The 23,158-nt window shown below is 45.4% G+C and overlaps 4 protein-coding genes across 6 annotated transcripts; 3 read left to right on the top strand and 1 right to left on the bottom strand.

Annotated features, from left to right (window-relative positions):
* The first annotated feature begins 2,281 nt into the window (after positions 1-2,281).
* LOC125530761 (pfkB-like carbohydrate kinase family protein) lies at positions 2,282-6,198 on the top strand. The gene is made up of 8 exons (XM_048695162.2): positions 2,282-2,613; positions 4,316-4,579; positions 4,664-4,735; positions 4,834-4,872; positions 5,002-5,109; positions 5,204-5,301; positions 5,477-5,588; positions 5,770-6,198. Exons 1-8 carry the CDS (start codon positions 2,428-2,430, stop codon positions 6,016-6,018), a joined length of 1,128 nt encoding a protein of 375 aa, XP_048551119.2. The 5' UTR covers positions 2,282-2,427; the 3' UTR covers positions 6,019-6,198.
* Positions 6,199-7,621: 1,423 nt separating this feature from the next.
* On the top strand, positions 7,622-10,918 carry LOC147974640 (Pentatricopeptide repeat (PPR) superfamily protein). 3 transcript variants are annotated; one of them, XM_087517638.1, is made up of 3 exons: positions 7,622-9,883; positions 9,992-10,321; positions 10,420-10,917. In XM_087517638.1, the coding sequence occupies exon 1, from the start codon at positions 7,641-7,643 to the stop codon at positions 9,423-9,425; it is 1,785 nt and encodes a 594-aa protein (XP_087373764.1). In that variant the 5' UTR covers positions 7,622-7,640; the 3' UTR covers positions 9,426-9,883; positions 9,992-10,321; positions 10,420-10,917. The 3 variants fall into 3 exon arrangements, with proteins under 3 accessions (XP_087373764.1, XP_087373763.1, XP_087373762.1); XM_087517637.1 differs by having other exon boundaries at positions 7,622-10,321; positions 10,417-10,918; XM_087517636.1 differs by having other exon boundaries at positions 7,622-10,321.
* A 1,681-nt stretch (positions 10,919-12,599) lies between these two features.
* Positions 12,600-15,351, top strand: LOC125530759 (iron-sulfur assembly protein IscA-like 1, mitochondrial). The gene is made up of 3 exons (XM_048695160.2): positions 12,600-13,031; positions 14,772-14,889; positions 14,981-15,351. The coding sequence occupies exons 1-3, from the start codon at positions 12,842-12,844 to the stop codon at positions 15,072-15,074; spliced, it is 402 nt and encodes a 133-aa protein (XP_048551117.1). The 5' UTR covers positions 12,600-12,841; the 3' UTR covers positions 15,075-15,351.
* Positions 15,352-16,651: 1,300 nt separating this feature from the next.
* On the bottom strand, positions 16,652-17,327 carry LOC125530760 (histone H2B.1). The gene has a single exon (XM_048695161.2). The coding sequence runs from the start codon at positions 17,241-17,243 to the stop codon at positions 16,785-16,787; it is 459 nt and encodes a 152-aa protein (XP_048551118.2). The 5' UTR covers positions 17,244-17,327; the 3' UTR covers positions 16,652-16,784.
* Positions 17,328-23,158: the final 5,831 nt, after the last annotated feature.

Raw genomic sequence — 23,158 nt, 5'->3', positions numbered from 1 at the left:
CAATAGCTATGATAAAGTCTGTTCAGATTATAATGGCAATTGATTAATATTTTGATATAGCAAATGGATTTTGATCCTAAGAATATCGAAGTGATATATATGCTGTTGGGGAACGTAGCATGCAATTTCAAAAAAATTCCTATGCCCACGCAAGATCTATCTAGGAGATGCATATCAACGAGAGGGGGAGAGTGTGTCCATGTACCCTCGTAGATCGAAAAAGGAAGCATTTGACAACGCGGTTGATGTAGTCGAACTTCTTCTCGCGGTTGATGGGAGCCTCCTCTAGTTCTCTAGTCTAGTTCTAGATGTTCCAATTAGAGTTAGATCTAGATCCTCTAATAATCATAATTAGAAGCCCGATGTGGTTGTAATCTCCTCCCTCTAATTCTCTGACGATGGTTAGCTTTGGTCAGCGAAGCGCTGCCGGATCACGAAGACCGTACGCTTGCAAACTGTGGAGAGGTCGTGATTTCGGTCTTCTGTTCGAGGGACTGTTCATGGGCGGTTGGAGGGATCGTTCATCTACGGTTCGAGGGACTTCAAGAACGATCCACACGACTCTTCTTCCACTGCAACTAGGAGTTGGTAACGGTCCGATCCAAACCACATCTTCATAGTGTTTCTGGTTGATCGTAGGGTGATTTTTTTCCTTTTTGTACTACGTTTCCCAACAAATACTTAGCTACTACTACAAACCTATAGTTGTGATATGGACTATCCACCTTATGGAAGCAGCGAACCAATGGTTTTGGTGGAGATGTATGTAGAATCACCCCCACCCCGAAATAGTCTCTAGAGATATGAAATGATTATTTTTCTCATCTTCTTTCCGGGCATGCTCTTTGTATGATGAAGAAAAATCACATAATTAACAAGAAAAAGGGATACTAGGAAATCCTCGACAGAAGGGTGGTGGAGGTTGGCACCTTCGGTCGCCCTTCCACATTCCTTTTGGGTCATTTCTTTTGATATCGCCTGGTTTTTCTCTCTCTAGATTTTTATCTTCTTAAGTCCTAGAAAATAGCCTTTTTGAGAGGGAAGTGATTTATGATGGCTATTAGTATGCTAGTCCTCAAAGCCAATCAGTTTTATAAGTAAAAACACAATTAAACTTTGAAGAATAAATACATTTTCGATAATACCACCCCGCCCTCATTCCACTTCACCTTCCTCATGCCATTTCTTTCTCTCTGGACCGCACACCTCCTCAGATTTGTCGTCACCGCCAACAACCTCATGTTGATGCATGTTAGGCACTCCTTTGTCGATATCGTGGGGACTCGTCACCTTGCCAACAACCACATACTTTTTCATCTCCATCACCAGTCATCTTGTTGTCCTAATCTTGTATCGTCCTCAAACGCTCATTTTCTCCCGTCCACTATGAAGGCCAATGCTACAAGTATTAACTGTTTTGCGACTACGTTGTACTCAGAAAATCTATAAATCATGAGACAAAATGTAGCCTACAAAACCCACAAATCAATGTCCTAGCAAGTCATGTTTTTTAAATTGCCAAACTTGTGGACAATTGGGAACTTATTTAGAGGTGGGCAATGCAACTTGGTAAGCAATCAATTGATAGCCAACATTTTTGGCTTTGTCCAAATGCTGGCAAACCAAATCTGGTATCAAAGCATGCATGCCCTTATGCTCTTTGCTGCAAATTATTATTTCCTCTGATCCAAAATAAGTGTCACGGTTTTGAACGAAGGTTAGTTCAATCTTAGTTCAAAACTGCGACACTTATTATGGATCGAAGGGAGTAATATTTTGTTATACAAAGAAGCCTACTAAACGAAAAATGTCATCCTAATAACCCCGAACTCAAATGCACCCTTATGAATAATAAAATAAATAAAATATAAGTAAATTCATGAATATTGTTTTTACACAATAATCATTTTTATATTTTTGTATGGCTGCAAATTTTCATGATGAAATCACATTCATGGAGATTTGGAATATTTTTTTAACAAAATCAGCGCATTAAATTCTTTCAAAAATAGTCTTTTTGTAGTATTTCTTTTTGCCCAGAGCATCAATAATGTTTTTTCATGGAAATTTACAGGCACATAGAACATTTAACAATGTTTTCTGCGAAAAAAGTCTTTTCTTAAATTTATTTGTCATTTTTAGGGTATTTGTCATTTTTTTATTATTAGGTGCATTTGAGCTCGAAATAAGAATGTGGCAAATATCTAATTTTCTCCGTCTAATCGTGACGCGACACGCGAGCCTCGTCCTCACCTCCTTGCTCTATAAAACAGGGAGAACCCATCTTTCCTTCCAGGTTCCAACAGACTCCGACCGCCCCCGCCGCACAGCGCCACTCACACGCCGGCGGCGACCCTTCCCACCACCAAGGCCGGTGGGCGCGGAGGGAGGAGGGCCGCGGACCCAAGGAGCCCCGGAGAGGAAACCATGGGCGCCGAGGCAGAGCAGCAGCAGCAGCAGCAGCAGCAGCTTCTTCCTCCCTCCCCCCAGGCCGGCAAGGCGGACCCGCCGGCGGTGGTGGGGCTGCAGGTGTCGGCGCTGATCGACCACGTCGCACGCGTCGACTGGTCCCTCCTCGACCGCGTCCCCGGCGACCGCGGCGGCTCGCAGCAGGTCCACCCTGACCCTTCCCTCTCCCCAACGCTTTGTGCACACCGCCGTGATTCATCTCGCTAGAGTACGTACGCCGAGACGGACTGCCGCCTCGCTTTGTCTCCAATTATTGAGCTGCCGGTGGATCGCCATGTGCTCCTGCAACTCCCGTGGGTTCAGCCTAAAAGAACTCTGCTCACTCTCAGAAGAAAACTGCGCCGCACCATACGTTTCTTGCTGTTCCTAGCTGCCGGCCATGTGATATTTGGATCTCCTGTCCCTGAAACAATATCGTGTGATATCCTTCACTCTCTATTGCAGAATTCCCCCTTTTCTCTGTCAAAAAGTTCATCTTACTGAACTGTTCGCCTGCTTAAAAATCAGCGGGCTTCCCCGTACATTTTTGTGATTCTCTTTGTTATTTTTGTGCCCTTCTTTGTTATGTGGGCGTCAGAGATTCTTCAGTATTCCTCAAAGCGTTTGACTTGCTAGTTTTGGCTTTGGGGGTTAGCTCAGTGCAGATTCTCCCCCTCCCATACCACTGTAGTCTTCCCTGCATTGAATTCAAATAAAAATAGTAAAGCACTACTTTGGGTAGATTCAGATACACAATACATTATGTGTTGTGTTGCTTTCATTGTTGAAAGGCTTGTTTATGGTTTGGCCTGCACACTTCTGGAATTGTCAAACAAGGCTTCATGTCGTACAACCTGATTGGTCCACTGACTAGGTTATTTCATTTAGGTCTTGGGGTTGGTACATATTTTGTACCAGACCTCCCCTTGTCACTATCGCCTAGTGTTCTTGACCTTCCGTTTTACACAACATATAGTTGCCGGCTCAACATCTTGTCAGAATATATCGATAGTTATAGTGTCTCATTCTCATGTTTCAACTCCAGTTTCAATTGTGAACACAGAAAAGAGGTTCTTGAGAGAAATGAAGCAGAGTCTGCTTTTGATGACCTTGATACATCATTTTAAGACGCAGACATTCAGAACATTTTAATGCGCAGCTGCCGAGTCCTGTTGTCCTCTCTAGAATATGGTACTTACTCATTAGGAAACCATAATTTCACGATTCTGAGATTCCATCTTCGTCTTTAATTTGCTAACTTTGACATATGTATTTTCTCTAAATTATGGGATTTTATTATCCCTTTTAACACATGATGCCCGTGAAGTTTCAGTTGAGACGGCTAATTTGTATTAATCACACTCACTCCACCTATCAAATCATCTCCTGTCTTACTGAGGGACTGAGCTAGGTGATTCTACAACTCACCTTGCTGAAGCCTTGTCAAATTTACCCTGCAAAAATTAAACCTTGTCAACAACCTTCTTGTTGTTTTAGTACAAGTCCAAGAGAAAAGCATATTGGTTTAGGAAGTAGTATCCCGCAGCGCAAAAGCACTTTCACATGAAAAACAGTTTATAGGCAAACTTGATAATGAAAATTGAAAAGTGAAGATATAGTGTTTGTAGTCAACATTCATTCACTTCTTATAATAAATAGACTGAAGAACAGTGTATTTGTCCTTTTTTTTCCTATTTACGACTCTACATCATGCACTATTTCTTAAGAGTCGTGGATTGGCTGTGTGTAAAAACATTTAAAAAGAGACTGAGGGAGTAACTGATATGGCATTCCTATATGGGGATTGTGAACCTTACATTCATTTGTTATGTCATGAATTTATTTGACAATTGTATTGCGATCACAGGTATCTTTTGAGGAGTTGGATCATATTCTGAATGAAGTGAATGCCCTTATCCTTCCTTCCCATGACGACCCCTCTCCAGTAAGAACTATGGCTGGTGGTAGTGTTGCCAACACAGTTCGGGGTCTCTCAGCTGGTTTTGGGATATCAACTGGAATAATTGGAGCTCGTGGAGATGATGACCAGGGCATTTTGTTTGTCAACAACATGAGCTTTAGTGGCGTAGATCTCACAAGACTAAGGGCAAAAAAGGGGCACACTGCACAGGTAGTCTAAATTCCAAAGCCAACTTTATGTTATTCCCCTTATTTTGCTACTTAGTGGACAAGGCTGAAAAGAGTACCATTATAGTGTGCATGCTTGGTTGATGCAAGTGGCAATCGCACCATGCGCCCATGCCTATCTAGTGCAGTCAAGCTCCAGGTAACCCGTTGTTTGACTCAGTCTTAAATGTTAGTAGTAGTATATAGCTATTTTCTCTTAACAATCCTAATCTTGATTCACATTTGTCCATGTGACAGGCCAATGAGTTCACTAAGGAGGACTTCCAAGGCTCCAAGGTGGCTTCCTTTTCCTCTACAATCTGTGCACGCATGTTCCTTCATATATTGCTGCCCTGAAAGCAAATTCTGTAAAATGTATGTCTAACCTGGATATCTTTTTCATCATTGGGTACTGATGTGATGCAGTGGCTGGTTGTGAGATATGCACAACAAAACCTCGCTCAGATTATTGAGGCTATCAGGGTTGCAAAACAAGAAGGTCTCTCGGTATCATTAGATTTGGCTAGTTTTGAGGTTTGGCTACATCTTTAACGAGCCCATTGCTCAGTTGATTTTAATTTGCAAAAACAGTCAGATTTAGTTTCTTCGGTTTATCTCATTCGTGCAGATGGTTCGTGACTATAAGTCACAACTAATTGCCCTGTTGGAGACAGGCAACATTGACCTTTGTTTCGCCAATGAGGATGAAGCTAGGGAGATCATAGGGTGATTTTCTCTACTATTATAAATCATTGTATTTATGTAGGGAAAAAATAGATGGGGTAAATTCAAACTGAAAAGCAAATTCGTTTTCTTTCTTTCTGCAGCAAACTGTACATGGCCTTCTTTCATTCCCTTATTCTTAATTTCTTATGCATCTGATATTCATCTATATGTGCAGGGGAGGGCTGACATATGATCCAGAGGATGCGCTTGCATTCTTGTCCAAGCACTGCAAATGGGCCGTTGTGACTCTCGCTTCAAAGGGGTGCATCGCAAAACATGGCAAGCAGGTGAGAGTCAAGCATCAAAAGCATCAACAATGTTCTTCCTATCTTCTGCCCATTGACAGCCAAGCAGTAGAGTGCCGATGCTAACCAGCATGTATATTTCCCTAGAAGCAAAAGAGAGATGCTAGCAGTAGTTGAGCCTGATTCAGCTTGTAGAGTTGAGCCAAATGATCTGTGCATGTAGGTGGTTCAGGTGCCGGCCATCGGGGAGAGCAACGCGGTGGATGCCACCGGTGCGGGCGACTTGTTTGCGAGCGGGTTCCTGTACGGGCTGGTGAAAGGGCTCCCCCTGGAGGAGTGCTGCAAGGTCGGTGTGTGCAGTGGCGGGTCGGTGGTCAGGGCCCTCGGCGGGGAGGTGAGGCCGGAGAACTGGCAGTGGATGTACAAGCAGATGCACGCCGGTGGGCTGCTGCTCCCGGAGCTCAAGAACTGAGCCTCGCCTATGCGAGAAAAAAACCTGTGTTCAGCCCCATTGGTTGGTTGATTGTATCGCTGATTGGAAGTGCTTGCTCCCATTGATCTCCCATGCGTGTATGGGAACGGGTAGGCACGTAGATGATGATTTGCTGGAGGTGAATGAAGAGATAAAATGAAAAGAACTGATGTGGTATCATGCATGTGTCTGAATTTGAATTTGAATCTAAATTCGAACTTCTGACTGTGGTATGCTAAATGAACATAATGGTAGTCATCATTTAGTAATCAATGTTTATTACGATACCTCATCAAGAGGGTAGGGTTCCTGCGATTTCATAAAGAAGAATATAGTTGGCTTGGTTTATAAGTAAAACCAGGCCGAAAACCAAAACCACACAACAACTTGATTGATTAAGGGACAGTCAATCTAAAAACCCAACAATGACCACAAAAAAGGAAAAAGAAAGAGATAAAAACAAAAAAGGTGCCGCCGCCTGAAGTGGACCTCCACCGCCAACATGTCCGCTACTTGGAGTCTGAGACGCCTTCAAGAAGGAAGAACAATGCCCTAGGCGCTGTCGTCTCCAGCATCGACTCTCGCCGACCAATAGAACTTTCACCCAAAAACCACCCACAAGTCCCTGCCGAACCTTGGGATAGGGCCCGATGGTGGCCCGATATTTGGCCACTTTTAGTAGAAGGTTTTGACATGGTTTTCACCGGGTTTTCGATATTTCTCGTGTCTTTCTAACGTTAACCATCCGAGGAAGAAGAAAACTTGTTTTTTCCTTTGTTGTTTAGAAAAATATATTTTTGAAAGGAACCAATCAAGATCACATCGATTGAAGCCAAATGGAGCAACTTTTGTTGTGCACCAGTGCTTTCACAGTGCAAGACGACGTATGGTACAAGCACAATTGAACAAAATCGTTGAAATTCAAAAGAGTGCTAAAAGATACTTTTAATCCATGCACCAGTGTGTGTGTGTGTGTGTGTGTGTATAAAGATATTTTCCCTCTTTCGTTAGTATAATCACACACAAAATATGTGGTTGCATCCATACAATCACACATCAAAATGCAACAACCAGGTATTTATTTGCCATGCATGTTCAGCCCATGCAAATCATGACTATAAAGTTAGTTCATCTGCTACTCTTAGCATCATCAAAAACAAAAAAACTTAGACAAAATCATACAGTCATACACAAATGACAAGTTTACATACATAGTTACATACACAAATCAAAGTATCATACACATTCATAAAACAAAACCAACCCGTCACCATCCTCCAAACAGCTAATGTTTTTTACTTTGTCGAAATCATGGTGTCAACATAAATAACCACAAACTTTACAAAAATAATAAATTTCGAACGTTCGAATTTTAAGCATGGCAGCCTGATCTTTTTTCATGGCAACTTTAGTTCACACGAGGTTGGCAAAATTGTCATGTTTGTCATCCCGCGTCGGTTAAAGTTTTCATGAAAAATGTTCGGAATGACATGCTTAAAATCCAAACGTTCGGGATTTATCGGGGTCCAAACTTTAAATACGAATCCATGATTTCTCATTTATCCGTGGACGCAAAAATTGAACGACGCCGTCACTCCCGCCCTCTCGTGCCACTGCCGCCCATGGCACTGGCGCCGCGTCTGTCGCGCGCCCTCCGCCCCGTCCCCTCCCCCTCCCCGTCCGCCGCCGCCGCCGCGCTCCTCGCCTCGGCATCGCCTCTCCCCGCGCGCCGCCTCCTCCAGCTCCACGCGCACCTGCTCCGCACGGGCGCCCTCCCCCTCGCACCCGCCGCCGCCTCCGCGTTCCTCTCCCTCGCGGCCGCCTCCCTCCCGCCCCTCCGCGCGCTCGCCGTCCTCCACCACCACCTCACCCCGGCCTCCGTCCCCTCCACCTTCTGCTGCAACTCCATCCTCCGCTCCCTCTCGGAGCCCGACGCCCTCGGCTTCCTCCGCCGCATGCGCGGCCTCGGGCGCCGCGGGAACGCCTTCTCCCTGGCCATCATCCTCAAGCCCTGCCGCACCCTCGCCCACGCGCGCCAGCTGCACGCCAACGTCGTGGCCGAGGGCCACCTCCGCGACGCCCTCCTGGCCACCTCGTTGATGCGCTCCTACGCTACCTGCGGTGCCGGGGACAGCGCACGTAAGGTGTTTGACGAAATGCTTGTCAGGGACGCCGTCGCGTGGAACGTTCTGATCACTTGCTATGCGAGGAATAAGAGGACGAAGGATACGCTGTGGCTGTTCGATGAGATGAGGAAAGGTGAGGGTGGGGCGGGGCCAGATGAGGTGACCTGCATTCTACTCCTCCAGGCATGCACGAGCCTGGGCGCGCTCGACTTCGGGGAGAAGATCTGGGAGTACGCGGTGGAACATGGTTATGGTGGTGAGCTGAAGGTGCGCAACTCGTTGATCACGATGTACACGAGGTGCGGGTGTGTGGAGAAGGCGTACCAGGTTTTCTGTGAGACTCCTCGGAAGAGTGTGGTCACATGGAGTGCGATGATCTCAGGATTCGCAGCAAATGGCTTCGGGGAGGATGCTATCTCGGCATTTGAGGAAATGGGTAGATCAGATGTTGCTCCTGATGCGCAGACTTTTACTGGTGTGCTCTCTGCATGCAGCCATAGCGGGTTGGTTGATGAGGGTTTCAGGTTTTTTGATATGATGCGCTGTGAGTATCAGATGATGCCAAATGTTCGCCATTATGGGTGCATTGTTGATCTAATGGGCCGTGCAGGGTTACTTGATGAGGCATACCACCTTGTGGTTGAAGAGATGAAGGTTGCACCTGATGCAACGATTTGGCGAACTCTTCTTGGTGCATGCCGGGTTCATGGTCATGTTGATCTTGGAGAGAAGGTCATTAGTCATCTAATTGAACTGAAAGCGCAGCAAGCTGGAGATTATGTTCTCCTGTTAAATACCTATGCGGCAGTTGGGGATTGGATAAAGGTAGCGGAAGTTAGGAAGTTGATGAAGGAGAATGGAATCCAAACTACTCCTGGCTGCACAACAGTAGAGCTTAACGGTGAGCTCCATGAATTTATTGCAGACGATGATTCACATCCAAGAAAGACTGAGATTTACGGGAAGCTTGATGAGATAAACAGACATTTAAGAATTGCTGGTTATGTTCCAAATGTGTCATCTGAGTTGCATGATTTGGATTCAGAGGGGAAGGAATGTGCCCTGACCTATCACAGTGAGAAGCTAGCAATTGCTTTTGCACTTCTTGTGATGCCACAACGCAGACCAATACGACTGGCAAAGAATCTCCGTGTTTGTGTAGATTGCCACAATTTCACGAAGGTATTTTCTGGTGTTTATAACCGATTAGTGATTGTAAGAGACAGAACCCGATTTCATCATTTCGAGGGTGGCCAATGTTCATGCAATGATTATTGGTAGAGCATCCGTGCTTTTCTGTTGCATTCATTTGTGATGGATAACAAAGATTTGAAGTGTCCATGCACATTTGGATGTCAGGACCTCAACTTTGCAACCTTGATACCAAATGCACTTGATGACCCGATGTGATGTGATTCGGTGATTTTGAGGCATTCTACTATCAGAGCATATGGACGCAATTCCACAAGACGAAAAAACATAAGTTGCTTAATATGGAATGCAGTCACATATGTATGCAGGGTCTTCCCTAGAACAGTGATGTCCGAGACTTGGCAGTGATTTAGTTAGAAAGACTGTACATGCTGCTTATAGGAGCACTCTTGTAATAAGCATGCTGTGTTGACATGCAATATAGAATATCCTTGGCTAAAAGCAGAGCAGGAGCGATGATGGATCGTGTCAGTTTCTTGTTGGTCTGACACATCAGGTTTCGGTGACAAGCACTACAAACGCAAACAGTAAGCAATTTACACTAATTTGTGTTTGTTGCATGTGTGGACCTCTTAGCAGATAATATAGCCAATATTTGTATGTCTGAGAAATGTGACTGAGCATGGCTATTTCAGTTTGGCAGCACTGATTATATTAAAATCAAGTCAGTAAACCTCCATACCAGATTTTCAAGGGCCATTGGCATTATATGTATGACAGTGACACAATGTTGAAATGCAAGGCGCTCAATTGCAGTCATCTGAACAAGTTGAAAATACATGGTTTATTGATTCCCCATAAAGTAATACTTGAACAGCAACACCAGTATCCTTCTGCATTTTCTTTGACAGCAAACTGGCACCTAAATATTTTGCTTTAATTGAGAAGTCGCCCAGGGCCTAACACCAGGATGTTTGGGTAATTCAGCTGGGTTTCGAAGTCTCACTCCTTGCCTAGTCACCCAGGTAATGTGAATTTCGCCTGCATTCTTGTCTGCAGGCATAGCATTCTTGTCTGTGGCGAAAACCCGAGCTTGCTGTACTGACCAATTCTGTTTCAGCAGTAGCTCCCAGACTCGATGAATTCATGATCGTTGATGTGATACTCAAGAGCTTCACAATCAGATAGCAGGAGATGCATTTTCCACCGACACTGTTTACTTTTCATTTGATGCTATGCCTGCAGTAAACTACATATCTTAGGGGGGGTTTTTTGCGGGTCATCTTTACCCCCTGCCTGCTGTTTGGCAAACCTGACGATTGCTTTAGTGATCCGTCACCTTCGATGTTTGAAGCCTGAACACCTATATTATTGTTTTTCGGCAGCGGCAAAACGGAAGTTCCAGGGGTGCTTGTTTGCTGATTCATATTTACAGATGTAATGTAATTGGCAAGTAGTACTACCTCCGTTCCAAAATAAGTGTCGTGCTTTTAGTTCAAGTTCTGTTACTTATTTTTGAAACGGAACTTGAACTAAAACCATGAAAACGGAGGGAGTATTAAACACTGTGTCTATGGTGCATCAGTTTCAACCCGGGTAAATTCTCTCACTTTGAGCAACTCTATCAGAGTCGCTATATTGGCAGCCTCTATAACGCGTACGGAACACACCACATATGCATATGGAGGAGGCTGATGAGATGATGTGCAAGCTCAGGGTCGTCATATTGGCTGTCTCCAAATTGTGGGAATCACTTGTCAATGGGACATCTTTTTTCCCTAAAATCCCTGTCATCCCAACTTGAGGTGTGGGGTGGGGAGGGGGCGCTTAGGTAAGAAATGACCAGATACAAAACGTTATTTATGCATATCACTACATGCGTACTCTAAACCAAGAAGGAAATCAAAGGCGAATAAAATTGTCCAAACATGAATTTACAATTGTCGCTCAGCCTCCTGTTAAGAGGACAAAGTATGGGGAGGGGGGTCGCAAGCGGGCGCGAGGGTATCCACTTGCGTGTGAACGGCGTCGTGATTGCCAAAGGGTCATGTACTCATGTCATGTAGGCAAAGCTTCTTAGGACGCGGGAGCGAAGGCACGATCAAGTTGAAATCATCATGCCAATGCCGTGTGGTAGACGTGGTTGCCAGAAGGTCACGTCATCCTAGCATAGCTTCTTAACACGCGGGAGCGAAGGCACTTGCGAGTTTTTTTAACAGAACGGTGCCGGGTTGAAAATGACATTGTTCTTGTGCTTCCAAAGGTGCTAACGACAGAGCAACATGAACATGGATGCCAACGTGTCATCACGATGGTGGCCAACGACAGGGTAGCAAGATAGGGATATCATCCCCAAGCCGGCGGAGTCACCCCTCCACCCTCCCAATGGACAGAGTGGAGATGGTGCAACAACCTGAGGAGGAGGCACTCATTGTGGGTGGCAATGGAGCGAACGACAAGGCCACCCTCCTCCTTTAGTGGCAAACGGACCCTCCAGGCAACAAGGTGTTGAGCCCCTGACACCCGCTCAACATTTGCCAAAGAAAGGAGCGGTGAAATGTGTGCATCGCTTTACCGACAGATGGATGAAGCTCCACCGCCTTCATCACATACACTAGAAGGGCATCAAGGACCGCGTTGATTAGCACAATTCTACCGCCAACTAGGGAGGTATATGTCTACCTTGGGATGGGGTGAAGGCGTCTACCTTGATTGCTTGATCTTCTCACACGACCGCCGTGTGTGTGGGGGGGGGGGGGGGGTATGTTTGGAGGAAGTCCTTCATGTTACACCCAAGGATCTGAGCAACTTCATCGAGCACACCATCATCGACATGCATGAGTACCAAAGTGCTTTGGCCGAAGTTACTCCCTCCATTCCAATGGACAAGGCGTTCATGTATTTCAGTGTTTAACTTTGATCATCAATTATACTGGTAATATATAAATTATGTGACTTCAAAATTATACCATAAATTCTTCAAATATGAATTCAATGATATAACTTTTGCCACATGTAACTCACATTTTGTTTGTTAAACTGATGGTCAAACATTGATTTTTAAAATGTATGTGTGCCTTATACTGTATCCACTAAAATGAAGGGAGTAATATTTAAGCCGGTTGCCGAAGGGTTTTTTTTCTATGAATTTCTGGCACGAAAGAAATGTTGAAGAGAGACTAGAAAAATCGAGAATCCAAGAAAAACTATAAAGTGACAAGCAGCTAAAAAAAGACTAAATCCAAGTTGATGGGCCGAATGGGTCTGGCCCAGAGGAACCAATAACCTGAGCAGTTTCCAGACGCCTCCGTCCATCCCAAATTCGTCCGTCCATTCGTCGAAAGGGGATTACGGCTCCACGCCAGCGCGCCCCGGCACCGCCGATCCAGCCGCGCCGCTGCCGCCGGCCCCCTCGATCGGAGGCCTCGGAAGGAGAGCAGGCGCGCCAGGAGGGGGGAGATCCGGGACGCCCCGGCGTAATCCTGCCGTGCAAGGCTCTTCCTGCCGAGACGAATCGTGCGTGCCTGCCGCCGCGCCGGCGAACCATGTCGTCGTCCGCGTTGAGGGCCGCGGGGCAGAGGGCGGGGGCCGCGGCCCGGAAGCAGGCGCTCACCCTGACGGAGGCCGCGGCGGCCAGGGTGCGCCACCTCCTCGACCTCAGGCAGCGGCCCTACCTGCGCCTTGGCGTCAAGGCGCGCGGCTGCAACGGCCTGTCCTACACGCTCAATTACGCCGGTATGCTAGCTTCGCGTTTCCAGCGTATTGGTTTCATGTTGAGATTCCCTTGTTGCTGGTGGTTCGGTATTTTAGAGCAATGGAGATACCAAGCTCTGCATCTTGCAAAGAATTATTCGGAGAACTGTGCAATTTTACAGAGATATATACAGCGAGCCTAATGATTAACTGGCCTGATAAATTAATCCTCACATGCCATTTAGTAAGATCGCGGTACAAGTTTCAGAGGGGGGAAGGTGAACATATTCATACGTTAAAATTGCATGTCCTATTGCCCGGTGTTGCTGCTCCAACGCATGAGTTTCAAGTTAATTAGTTCAGCATTTCAGAGGCATGAAGCGCTTTGCATCTTGCAAAATATCATGCAGAAACTCTTCAATGTTACAGCAATTTACGCGCCAAACCTAGTGAATTAAATTGCCAGATAATCTGTCTAAACCTAGTGAGTTTAATGGCCACATAAGCTGGCCAAACATTGTGAATTAAATGGCCAGATAATATCACCAAACTTAGTGAATTAATTTGTCAGGTAATCTCTCGTTGGTATACCATTTCTTGAGATTGTTGTATAAGTGCCAGAGGAGAGGAAGTGAACATTCATATTTGTAAGTTAATATTTGGAATCGTCGCTATATTGCTTAGCCCTGCCTCCATCCTCCAACATCTAATATGCAGGGTTCCATGCTGTATATTTTGTTTGCTAAAATGTTTGTTATGTTTATGGCCAAGCCATGATGTTTAGTATTCTGAACTTTCGTTTGATATGTAGGCCGCGCTGTTCAACTCATACCATTTTCAGTTTTCTTAGTAACATCTGGTTGAACAATTTCTCCGATTATTAGTTCGCCGATCTAATGTTTTTGCCCGGCCTGTGTCATAAAAAGCCTTGCCCTTATGTACAATTATGCAGCCTTGTTCAGATGTTGGTACAGATTAGTGAGCCGTGCCCAGCAAGAAAACACCGATACTTCCAGCAACCAGTATATCTGTATTGAATACCGTATCCGATACAGATTCTTTCTCGATATGTCCCCAATACCTCTCAGGCTCCCCTAAATATATGCTACAAATTAGTGGTGCCGGTGGTGGGCTTCTTTCCCCGGTCCTCCAGCTCCCCTTCCCCCCACTCTCCTGTAGAATTCTATCTAATGGAAGGCTGCTGATTTCCTCTTCCTCCCTTTCTCTCTAACTGAACTTTTATGTTTGCTAAATTGCTGCTACTGTTTGGCTGTTGGTTCTTGCTTTTGTTGGAATCATGGATAAGAAGATACTGGACTGCACTGGCTAAATATATGCTAAATGACTTGATGCTTAATTGTTAACATATTTTTATATATTATTTTTCAAAAATAGTCAAACTTAGACCTGTATTGGCACTTTTCAGAAATGACATATTTACGTATCCATACCGCCCCGATACGGATACGTGTATCCGCATAGGTGCAATCTAGGTGCCCAGCATGGAACACATTACTTTTTAATAAATAAATCAATCTATTGAGCTTAATTTCCCAAACCAAGAATGCATATCAACTGTAGCATTAGTCAGATGTTGGTACAGATTAATGGGGTACTGGTGTTATCCATAGATAGACCAATCTTTTGAGCCTAAGATTTCCCAAGACAAGAATAAATATCACTGTACCATCATCCTATTATTGTGCAGATTGAACTAGCTTCTACATTTTCCATCGTTTGTTTTCTGCTGTCCATGCTAAAAAAGAATCTCTCCTTGTTCAGAAGAAAAAGGGAAGTTCGATGAGCTTGTTGAAGAGAAGGGTGTGAAAGTGCTGATTGACCCCAAGGCCCTGATGCATGTGATCGGCACCAAGATGGACTTCGTCGACGATCCACTGAGGTGTGGTCTCTAGTTTCTGTGCAGAACATGCTTGTTTTCGACCTCCATTGGCCTACCTCTTGTTGGTTACTGATGGTGGCGTGTGTTGCAGGTCAGAGTTTGTGTTCATAAATCCGAACTCGAAAGGGGAGTGTGGATGCGGTGAATCTTTCATGACTACGGGCAGCAAAGGATCTACGTCATGATGCGTCATGCGATGATGTAAATAGAGCGAAGCATGTGCAGTGGTGGCTCTAGTTACTGATATAATTTTGTCTTGGAAAGCAACGGCCATTGTAAGCTTGTTGCGCTTGCATCCAGGTAGTGAACACTGCAGTGGATTTAATCACGTGATGGATGAACCAGCTTGTTACCGGTACTCTTACATTCATCTTGGCCCCGTGTTGTTGATACGTTCACTAATTCTTGTTTGGGAACATACCGAGTGCATGATAATCAAAATAAACACAGCAACATTTCTTCTTTTGCTGTTTTGATACAAAGCCGTCTGGTGTTTTTTCGGCTGGAAATAAAGGCTTGTATCTATGGCATCTATCTTCTCTATCTTCTTTAAAAGTGAATCGTGAGTTCTTGCTTGTTTAAAAATTTATGTATGGAAATTGAGCTAGATCTGGGATGAACCAAGGTCGAATTCTTGGCAGACCTGGAACTGAAATTGAACAGCTGCAGCAGAAGCCAGGCACATAGCACTGGAACTCGTAACATATGCTGATATTACTGACAGTACATGATGGGATCGATTGCTGAAGATCGCATATTTTCATAGATTGTTTTCCGTTAGCAGAAAGTACGAAGCGCACACACTTGAAGATTGCATATTCTCATAGTGCTGTTGGTTCAGTATGTGGCAACATGGCGCAGAGGCAATATATGTTGTTTCAGTTGGTTCTCAGAGGCATGTGTTAGCAGGATGGCACTTCTGAAAGCCCTTGACATATAGTACAATGGGAGGTGCTTAGAGAGATGCTTAGAAAAATAAACCGGGTTTTTCTGAAGCACCGGTGCCTATTTATACAGAAAAGACGCTTAGTTAAAGATGCTTAGTACAAATAAGCACTGATGTTTAAAAAAAGTCTGGTTTATTTCTTTAAGCACCTTCCCTTGTACAAGGCCTAAATGGCATGAGTTTCTCCATTCTGAAAGCTGCCAGGATAAATTCTTCAGGCAATTACTAGACAAAAAATCATAGAGCATACAGCGCACCCTCTGAATTAGCACCGTACAAGTACAAAGCAATGCCTGAACTGCACCACCAAGAGAAATTGCCTGAATACTACTGCCAGTACAAAAAATGAATGTGCGATTAGGACATGAAGCATAGCACGGTTTCTATCAGTCAAAGCGCAAACAAATATAGTGCTTTAGAAAAACTGTAAAAACAAAATAGTAATGGAACAGAAATCCTATCCCTGAAACAGTTTCGGTCGGATCCGTCAAGCAGAAATTTCAGAACTGCGGTTGGCGCGGACACGATTTGAAGAGATCATGAACAACTTCTCCCTCCCGATTTGAAGAGAGATAACAATTGATCTAAGGAGCGAGTGAACTTCCCGCCAATTGATTTGTCATTTCTTATTCACGAAATTCAACGGCGAAGATCGCGTACCGTTCTAGCAAATTCAACGGCGAAGCAGAACCGCCGAGAGAAATTCACTTCTCCCGCAAAGGAAAAGCAGAGTCTGAATCCCCATGGAAATTAGAAGGATGGACACTTGCTTCGTGAATCAAGATCACAAGACGAGAAGAAATTACGACGAACATGTAGTACCGAACATTGAGGCAGGCACCGTTACTATTTCTCGAGATCCAGAAACATCGCGGTGCGATTCTTACACGATTACACGGCCACAAACACACCCGGACAGCTAACTACGAGACACAGGAGCAGGAGCACTCTACGAGGAGGTGAACTTGGTGACGGCCTTGGTGCCCTCGGAGACGGCGTGCTTGGCGAGCTCGCCGGGGAGGACGAGGCGGACGGAGGTCTGGATCTCCCGGGACGTGATGGTGGGCTTCTTGTTGTACCGCGCCAGCTTGGCGGCCTCGCCGGCGAGCTTCTCGAAGATGTCGTTGATGAAGGAGTTCATGATGGACATGGCCTTGGAGGAGATGCCGATGTCGGGGTGAACCTGCTTCAGCACCTTGAAGATGTAGATCTTGTACGTCTCCACGCTCTTCTTGGCCTTCTTCTTGCCCTTCTTGTCGCCGCCCTCCTTGGCGGCGGACTTCCCCGCCGGCAGCCGCTTCTCCGCCTTGGGCTTCTTCCCGGCGGGCGTCTTTTCCGCCTTCTCCGCCGCGGGCTCCTCCTCCGCGGGCTTCTTCGCCGCCGGCTTCTTCTCGGCCTTGGGCGCCATGGGTGCTGACGGTGCGGCGGGCTGGGGTTTGGTTTCGCCGGAGGATGTGTGGGAGTTGTGGGGATTGCAGATGAGATGTGGGAAGACGGGGAGGGGGGCGGGGAATTTTATAGATGGGAGAGGCGAGAGCTGATTGGCGAAGGGGTGGTGCCGCGGATCGATGACGTCAATCGATATCAGCCGTTCGCCGCTGTTGGGATGGACGGGCTGGATGCGTTTCGACGCGGATCGCTGACCTGGCTAAATTGTGGGCGGGCGGCAGGTGTGCTTCCGCGCGCGCTCTGGCAGAATTTTGGAGGGAAGACCCGCGGGCGCGAATTTTACACAGAAATTTTGGGTGCTCGCCCGGTTTGTATTGAGCAATAGTACAGTGAGTTTTTTTAATCAAAAATGAGATTTATTAATTACTCCCTCCGTCCTAAAATATAAGAACATTTTTTATACTAGCATAGTGTAAAAATCATTCTTATATTTTAGGACAGAGGGAGTACTATTGTTTTTACAAAAAGGGATTTATTAATTAGTAGAGCATGTATAGCCCGACTGGGAAATCCAGCCCCTAAACATCCGTGAACATGCCTCGTGGTGACCCTGGACAGCCCCTCAAAAGTCCTGCAAACAACCACACTTCTCATGTCAAAATCCTCAAATTCAAGTAAATTCATGCACGTTAATCATATAGCACAAATTCATCACAAACTCAACAATCAAAGCAAAATAAATTACAATTCAACAATTTGGGCGTGCCATAATGAAATTCAACCGTCCGAGCCACCGTTGGCTAGCGCGTGATAGCTATAAGCATCGTCTTCTAAGCTCACTTGTTTGCTTTGAATGTCAATGATCACCTTCATTTGCTTCCCGACCAATGAGGCTCGACTGGAGCCTAGTGAATTGTTCATATAGTTCACGAATCTCGTGCAACATTACTGCAATATATGATTTTCGTAGTTCATCGAGTCTCACGGCATCTGTTCGGCCCGACAGCGCATGGTGCTGCAAATCCGTACCACAAATCATGAATTTAGGTATATAACTCAAATAAAAACAACAATACATACAAAACTTAAATGTTTTAACATCATACAATTCAAAATTATTACAATAACAAATGGTCCAGAATTAAAAAAATGTTCAAAACACACATGAAAACAAATAGATCGAATTAATAAAATTGGAGTCTATTGCCCGTACATTTGCCACTGATACTCGATGGGATCGTTGTGTAGCTGCCTGTGTTTGTCACGGTCTTCAATCTGCCGGTAGGTCTCAAGAAATGCATGGATCACATATGGATTTCTGGTAGGCTTGACACGACTACCAATATTGTCATAGAAAACTTTAAGTTTAAATCCATCTCATCCTCGATGAACATATTGTGTAGAATTACACATGCAGTCATGACATTTGAGAGGGATTTCTTATCCCATAAGCAAGCATGACCTTGAAAAATGGCAAATCAAGCTTGCAACACACCAAATATCCTCTCAATATCATTTCGTCGTGCTTCCTGCTCTCGGGCAAAAATAGTTTGTTTTTTTCCTACCGGCATACTAATTGTCTTCACAGATGTTGCCCATGAAAGATAAATAACGCCAACAAGATAATACGCCATGGTATAATCATATCCCACTGGCTGTATAGTTGCTAACCGAAGCATTTTCACTAGCTAGGTGTGCAAAAAAAGTGTGACCTATGCAATACATTTGATATCATTGAGAGACCCCAGCAATCCAAAAAAGCAATGCCAGATCCAAAAGTCGTGTGAAGCCACTGTTGGGGAACGTTGCAGAAAACAAAAATTTTCCTACGGTTTCACCAAGATCCATCTAGGAGTTCATCTAGCAACGAGTGATCGGATTGCATCTACATACCTTTGTAGATCACGCGCGGAAGCGTTCAAAGAACGGGGATGAGGAAGGCGTACTCGACGTGATCCAAATCACCAGAGATCCTAGCGCCGAACGGACGGCACCTCCGCGTTCAACACGCGTACGGTCAGCGTAACGTCTCCTCCTTCTTGATCCAGTAAGGGGGAAGGAGAGGTTGAGGAAGATGGCTCCAGCAGCAGCACGACGGCGTGGTGGTGATGGAGCTGCAGTACTCCGGCAGGGCTTCGCTAAGCACTATGGAGGAGGAGGATGTGTTGGAGAGGGAGAGGGAGGCACCAAAGGCAAAAGGTAAGAAGTCCTCCCTTCCCCCCACTATATATAGGGGGCCTAGGGGGGGAGGCGGCCAAGGGAGGAGTCCCTCCCCCCCAAGGCACCTAGGGGGTGCCTTCCCCTTATGGGACTCTTCCCTCCTTGAAACCCTAGGCGCATGGGCCTCTTGGGGCTGGTGCCCTTGGCCCATGTAGGACAAGGCGCACACCCTACAGCCCATGTGGCCCCCCGGGGCAGGTGGCCCCACCCGGTGGACCCCCGGGACCCTTCCGGTGGTCCCGGTACAATACCGATGACCCCGAAACTTGTCCCGATGGCCGAAATAGCACTTTCTATATATAATTCTTTACCTCCGGACCATTTCGGAACTCCTCGTGACGTCCGGGATCTCATCCGGGACTCCGAACAACATTCGCGTTACTGCATATACATATCCCTACAACCCTAGCGTCACCGAACCTTAAGTGTGTAGACCCTACGGGTTCGGGAGACATGTAGACATGACCGAGATCGCTCTCCGGTCAATAACCAACAGCGGGATCTGGATACCCATGTTGGCTCCCACATGCTCCTCGATGATCTCATCGGATGAACCACGATGTCGAGGATTCAAGCAACCCCGTATACAATTCCCTTTGTCAATCGGTATGTTACTTGCCCGAGATTCGATCGTCGGTATCCCAATACCTCGTTCAATCTCGTTACCGGCAAGTCACTTTACTCGTACCGTAATGCATGATCCCGTGACCAGACACTTGGTCACTTTGAGCTCATAATGATGATGCATTACCGAGTGGGCCCAGTGATACCTCTCCGTCATACGGAGTGACAAATCCCAGTCTTGATCCGTGTCAACCCAACAGACACTTTCGGAGATACCCGTAGTATACCTTTATAGTCACCCAATTACGTTGTGACGTTTGGTACACCCAAAGCACTCCTACGGTATCCGGGAGTTACACGATCTCATGGTCTAAGGAAAGGATACTTGACATTGGAAAAACTCTAGCAAACGAACTATACGATCTTGTGCTATGTTTAGGATTGGGTCTTGTCCATCACATCATTCTCCTAATTGTGATCCCGTTATCAATGACATCCAATGTCCATAGTCAGGAAACCATGACTATCTGTTGATCAACGAGCTAGTCAACTAGAGGCTTACTAGGGACATGTTGGTGTCTATTATTCACACATGTATTACGATTTCCGGATAACACAATTATAGCATGAATAAAAACAATTATCACGAACAAGGAAATATAATAATAATGCTTTTATTATTGCCTCTAGGGCATATTTCCAACAGCCACAACTTTGAGCACAATAGTTGGTTTGAGTTGATGGCCGGTGTACTGCCTGACCCCAAGCCTTTGGGTAGTTCTTCCCATTCCAATGCATGCAATCCACGCTCCCAAGCATGCCCGCACACTTAGCATGGTACCTTCTCTGATGCGAATATACTCATCCGTGAGATCTATCGAAATGTCATATGCTATCACTCGGATTGCCGTCGATATTTTTTGGTATGCACTAAATCCTAGCAAACCGGCGACAATTATCTAGCGAGTGAAGAACTGACATTTTTTCTCCCGAGCTCCCACAATGCGAACAAAAAAGGCCTACACATTCGATAACACCTACGGAAGAGATGAGCCGATAGGTCGACACCTAGGCAAACTAGTCTTTTATGAGCAACTTCTGACCGAGAGCTCAGTTGCATGAAATGCAAAGTCGATCGACCATAGATCCGCGGTGCTTATTCTTCTTCTTGCCAGCTTTCAATTTGTCGACGAGATGCAACAAGAGGAGATGCTCGGCATCATCATCAAAAAGCGTCTCCTTTATGTTGAGATCACCTGACTCCGACGACGAGAATGAATTCCAAATATCATATGTCTACGAAAATAAATTCGCGACCATATCAAAATTCGCCCATCAGACAATTTGAAGAGACGGTAGAAAAGATGGAAATCTTAGCTTTTACCGGCTCAAAGCAGTTGCGACCCTCTTCCCCCCACGGTCGGCCGAAAGCACAACTGCCGCAGCCCCCTTCATCTCCACCGCAATTGTTGCCTTCCCTAATTCCCCTTGCCTCGCAACGGCTCGCGCGGACGGCAGTTGCTTAATCTTTCCCAGAGCAACCGGATCTGCCCACAACACGGCATCCATCAAAACTTCCAATCGGATCTATGGTGACGGTGGCTGCAGCCAGCCCGCCCGTGGCAAGAAATGGCGCTCCCCGAGCTCTAATCTTGGTGAAGAAGATGTGGCAAGAAATGGTGCCCCCGAGCTCTAATCTTGGTGAAGGAGAGGCAACGAGGACGGGCGAAGCTCGATGGCGTGTAAATGGCCGGAGGAAGCAAAAGTCGTCGGAGATTTGGGAGGGGGTGGCAGAATAGCGGACGCGCGTTGAAATTTCTCTCACGCTAAGACGCATGTGGGATAGAGGAAACCACAAAGGAGGAAGGGAAAACTAAAGATTTGAGGGTTGTCGGGTGATTTTTAGAGCTTCCTGCAAAAAAGGATGTTCGGGCCTTTTTCTACCAAGTAGGTTAATACCGTTCATCGGCGATTATTTTGCTGGTCCGGCGGATATAGTGACTCTGCTATAGACGTTGTTATCGGCCCAGTATTGTATATCGATGATTATTTGATACAGTAAACAGTTATTTTATGTGCGGGGCGGATATAGCGGCTCTGCTGGATATGCTTTTATCGGTCCAGTACCGTATATCAACGGTTATTTTGTGGGTCAGGCGGATATAGCGGCTCTGCTATAGATACTCTTATAGAACCAGTGTCGTATATCGGTTATTTGATAACGGTTTATTTTACGGGGATATACTATTATTTTACAGGTCGGGCGGATATAGCGACTCAGCTAGAGATGCTCTTATCAGCCTAGTACCATATATCAACGGTTATTTTGCGGGTCGAGCGGATATGGTAGCTCTGTTAGAGATGCTCACTTATTGCTCGGTATCGTATATCAGCGATTATTTGATATACGATTATTTTGCGGGCCGAGCGGATATAGCGGCTCTGCTAGAGATGCTCTTATCGGCTCAGTACCGTATACCGGTGGTTATTTGATATACGGTTATTTAGCGGGCTATACGGATATAGCGGCTCTGCTACCTTATATTGGTGAATATATCATATACGATTATTTTGCAGGTTGAACAAATATAGCGGCTCTGCTAGAGATGCTCTTATCGGCTCAGTACTGTGTATCGGCGGTTATTTGATAAAAATAGATGATTATTTAGCGGGTCGGATGGATATAGCGGCTCTGCTAGAGATGATCGGCGATTATTTGATATATGGTTATTTTTCGGGAAAGGATATAGCGGCTCTATTAGAAATGCTCTTATCAGTCCGCTATCGTATATAGATGGTTATTTAATATACGCTTATTTTGCGGTGAAAGCATAAGTGCATCCTGGATGATTTTGGTAATTAATGTCAACATATCTTTTGTTGGAGTAATACTTTTATCTAGTATATTTCAGAACGTTCAATAAAGGCGTGGCATGGACAAGAGGATGTGGAACCCCTTCAAGAAGCTAAGGACAAAGATTGGTAAAAGTTCAAAACTCTACATTTTCATTTTAGTAATCCAAGATCACATTGAGTCCATAGGAAAGCTAATACTATCAACAAAGGATGAGGTGTTGCTTAATGACTTGTTTGCTCAAAGTGCTTAGTGATATGCTTTAAAACCCTCAACCACTTTCTCATTTCCACATA

Source organism: Triticum urartu, chromosome 4A (genome assembly GCF_056163025.1).
Source record: "Triticum urartu cultivar PI428250 chromosome 4A, HENAU_Tu73, whole genome shotgun sequence".
In the NCBI taxonomy this organism is placed as follows: Eukaryota; Viridiplantae; Streptophyta; class Magnoliopsida; order Poales; family Poaceae; genus Triticum; species Triticum urartu.
The sequence above is the reverse complement of the archived record's forward strand: the minus strand, read 5'-3'. Positions and strand labels throughout refer to the sequence as shown.

Excerpts from the sequence above, each read along its gene's own strand:
- LOC125530761 (XM_048695162.2), top strand. The coding sequence starts at position 2,428 with ATGGGCGCCGAGGCAGAGCAGCAGCAGCAGCAGCAGCAGCAGCTTCTT. Across the intron at positions 4,736-4,833 it reads CTAGTGCAGTCAAGCTCCAG|GCCAATGAGTTCACTAAGGA; the intron begins GTAACCCGTTGT and ends TCCATGTGACAG. Across the intron at positions 5,302-5,476 it reads GAAGCTAGGGAGATCATAGG|GGGAGGGCTGACATATGATC; the intron begins GTGATTTTCTCT and ends CTATATGTGCAG.
- LOC147974640 (XM_087517637.1), top strand. The coding sequence starts at position 7,641 with ATGGCACTGGCGCCGCGTCTGTCGCGCGCCCTCCGCCCCGTCCCCTCC.
- LOC125530759 (XM_048695160.2), top strand. The coding sequence starts at position 12,842 with ATGTCGTCGTCCGCGTTGAGGGCCGCGGGGCAGAGGGCGGGGGCCGCG. Across the intron at positions 13,032-14,771 it reads CTACACGCTCAATTACGCCG|AAGAAAAAGGGAAGTTCGAT; the intron begins GTATGCTAGCTT and ends CTCCTTGTTCAG. Across the intron at positions 14,890-14,980 it reads TTCGTCGACGATCCACTGAG|GTCAGAGTTTGTGTTCATAA; the intron begins GTGTGGTCTCTA and ends CGTGTGTTGCAG.
- LOC125530760 (XM_048695161.2), bottom strand. The coding sequence starts at position 17,243 with ATGGCGCCCAAGGCCGAGAAGAAGCCGGCGGCGAAGAAGCCCGCGGAG.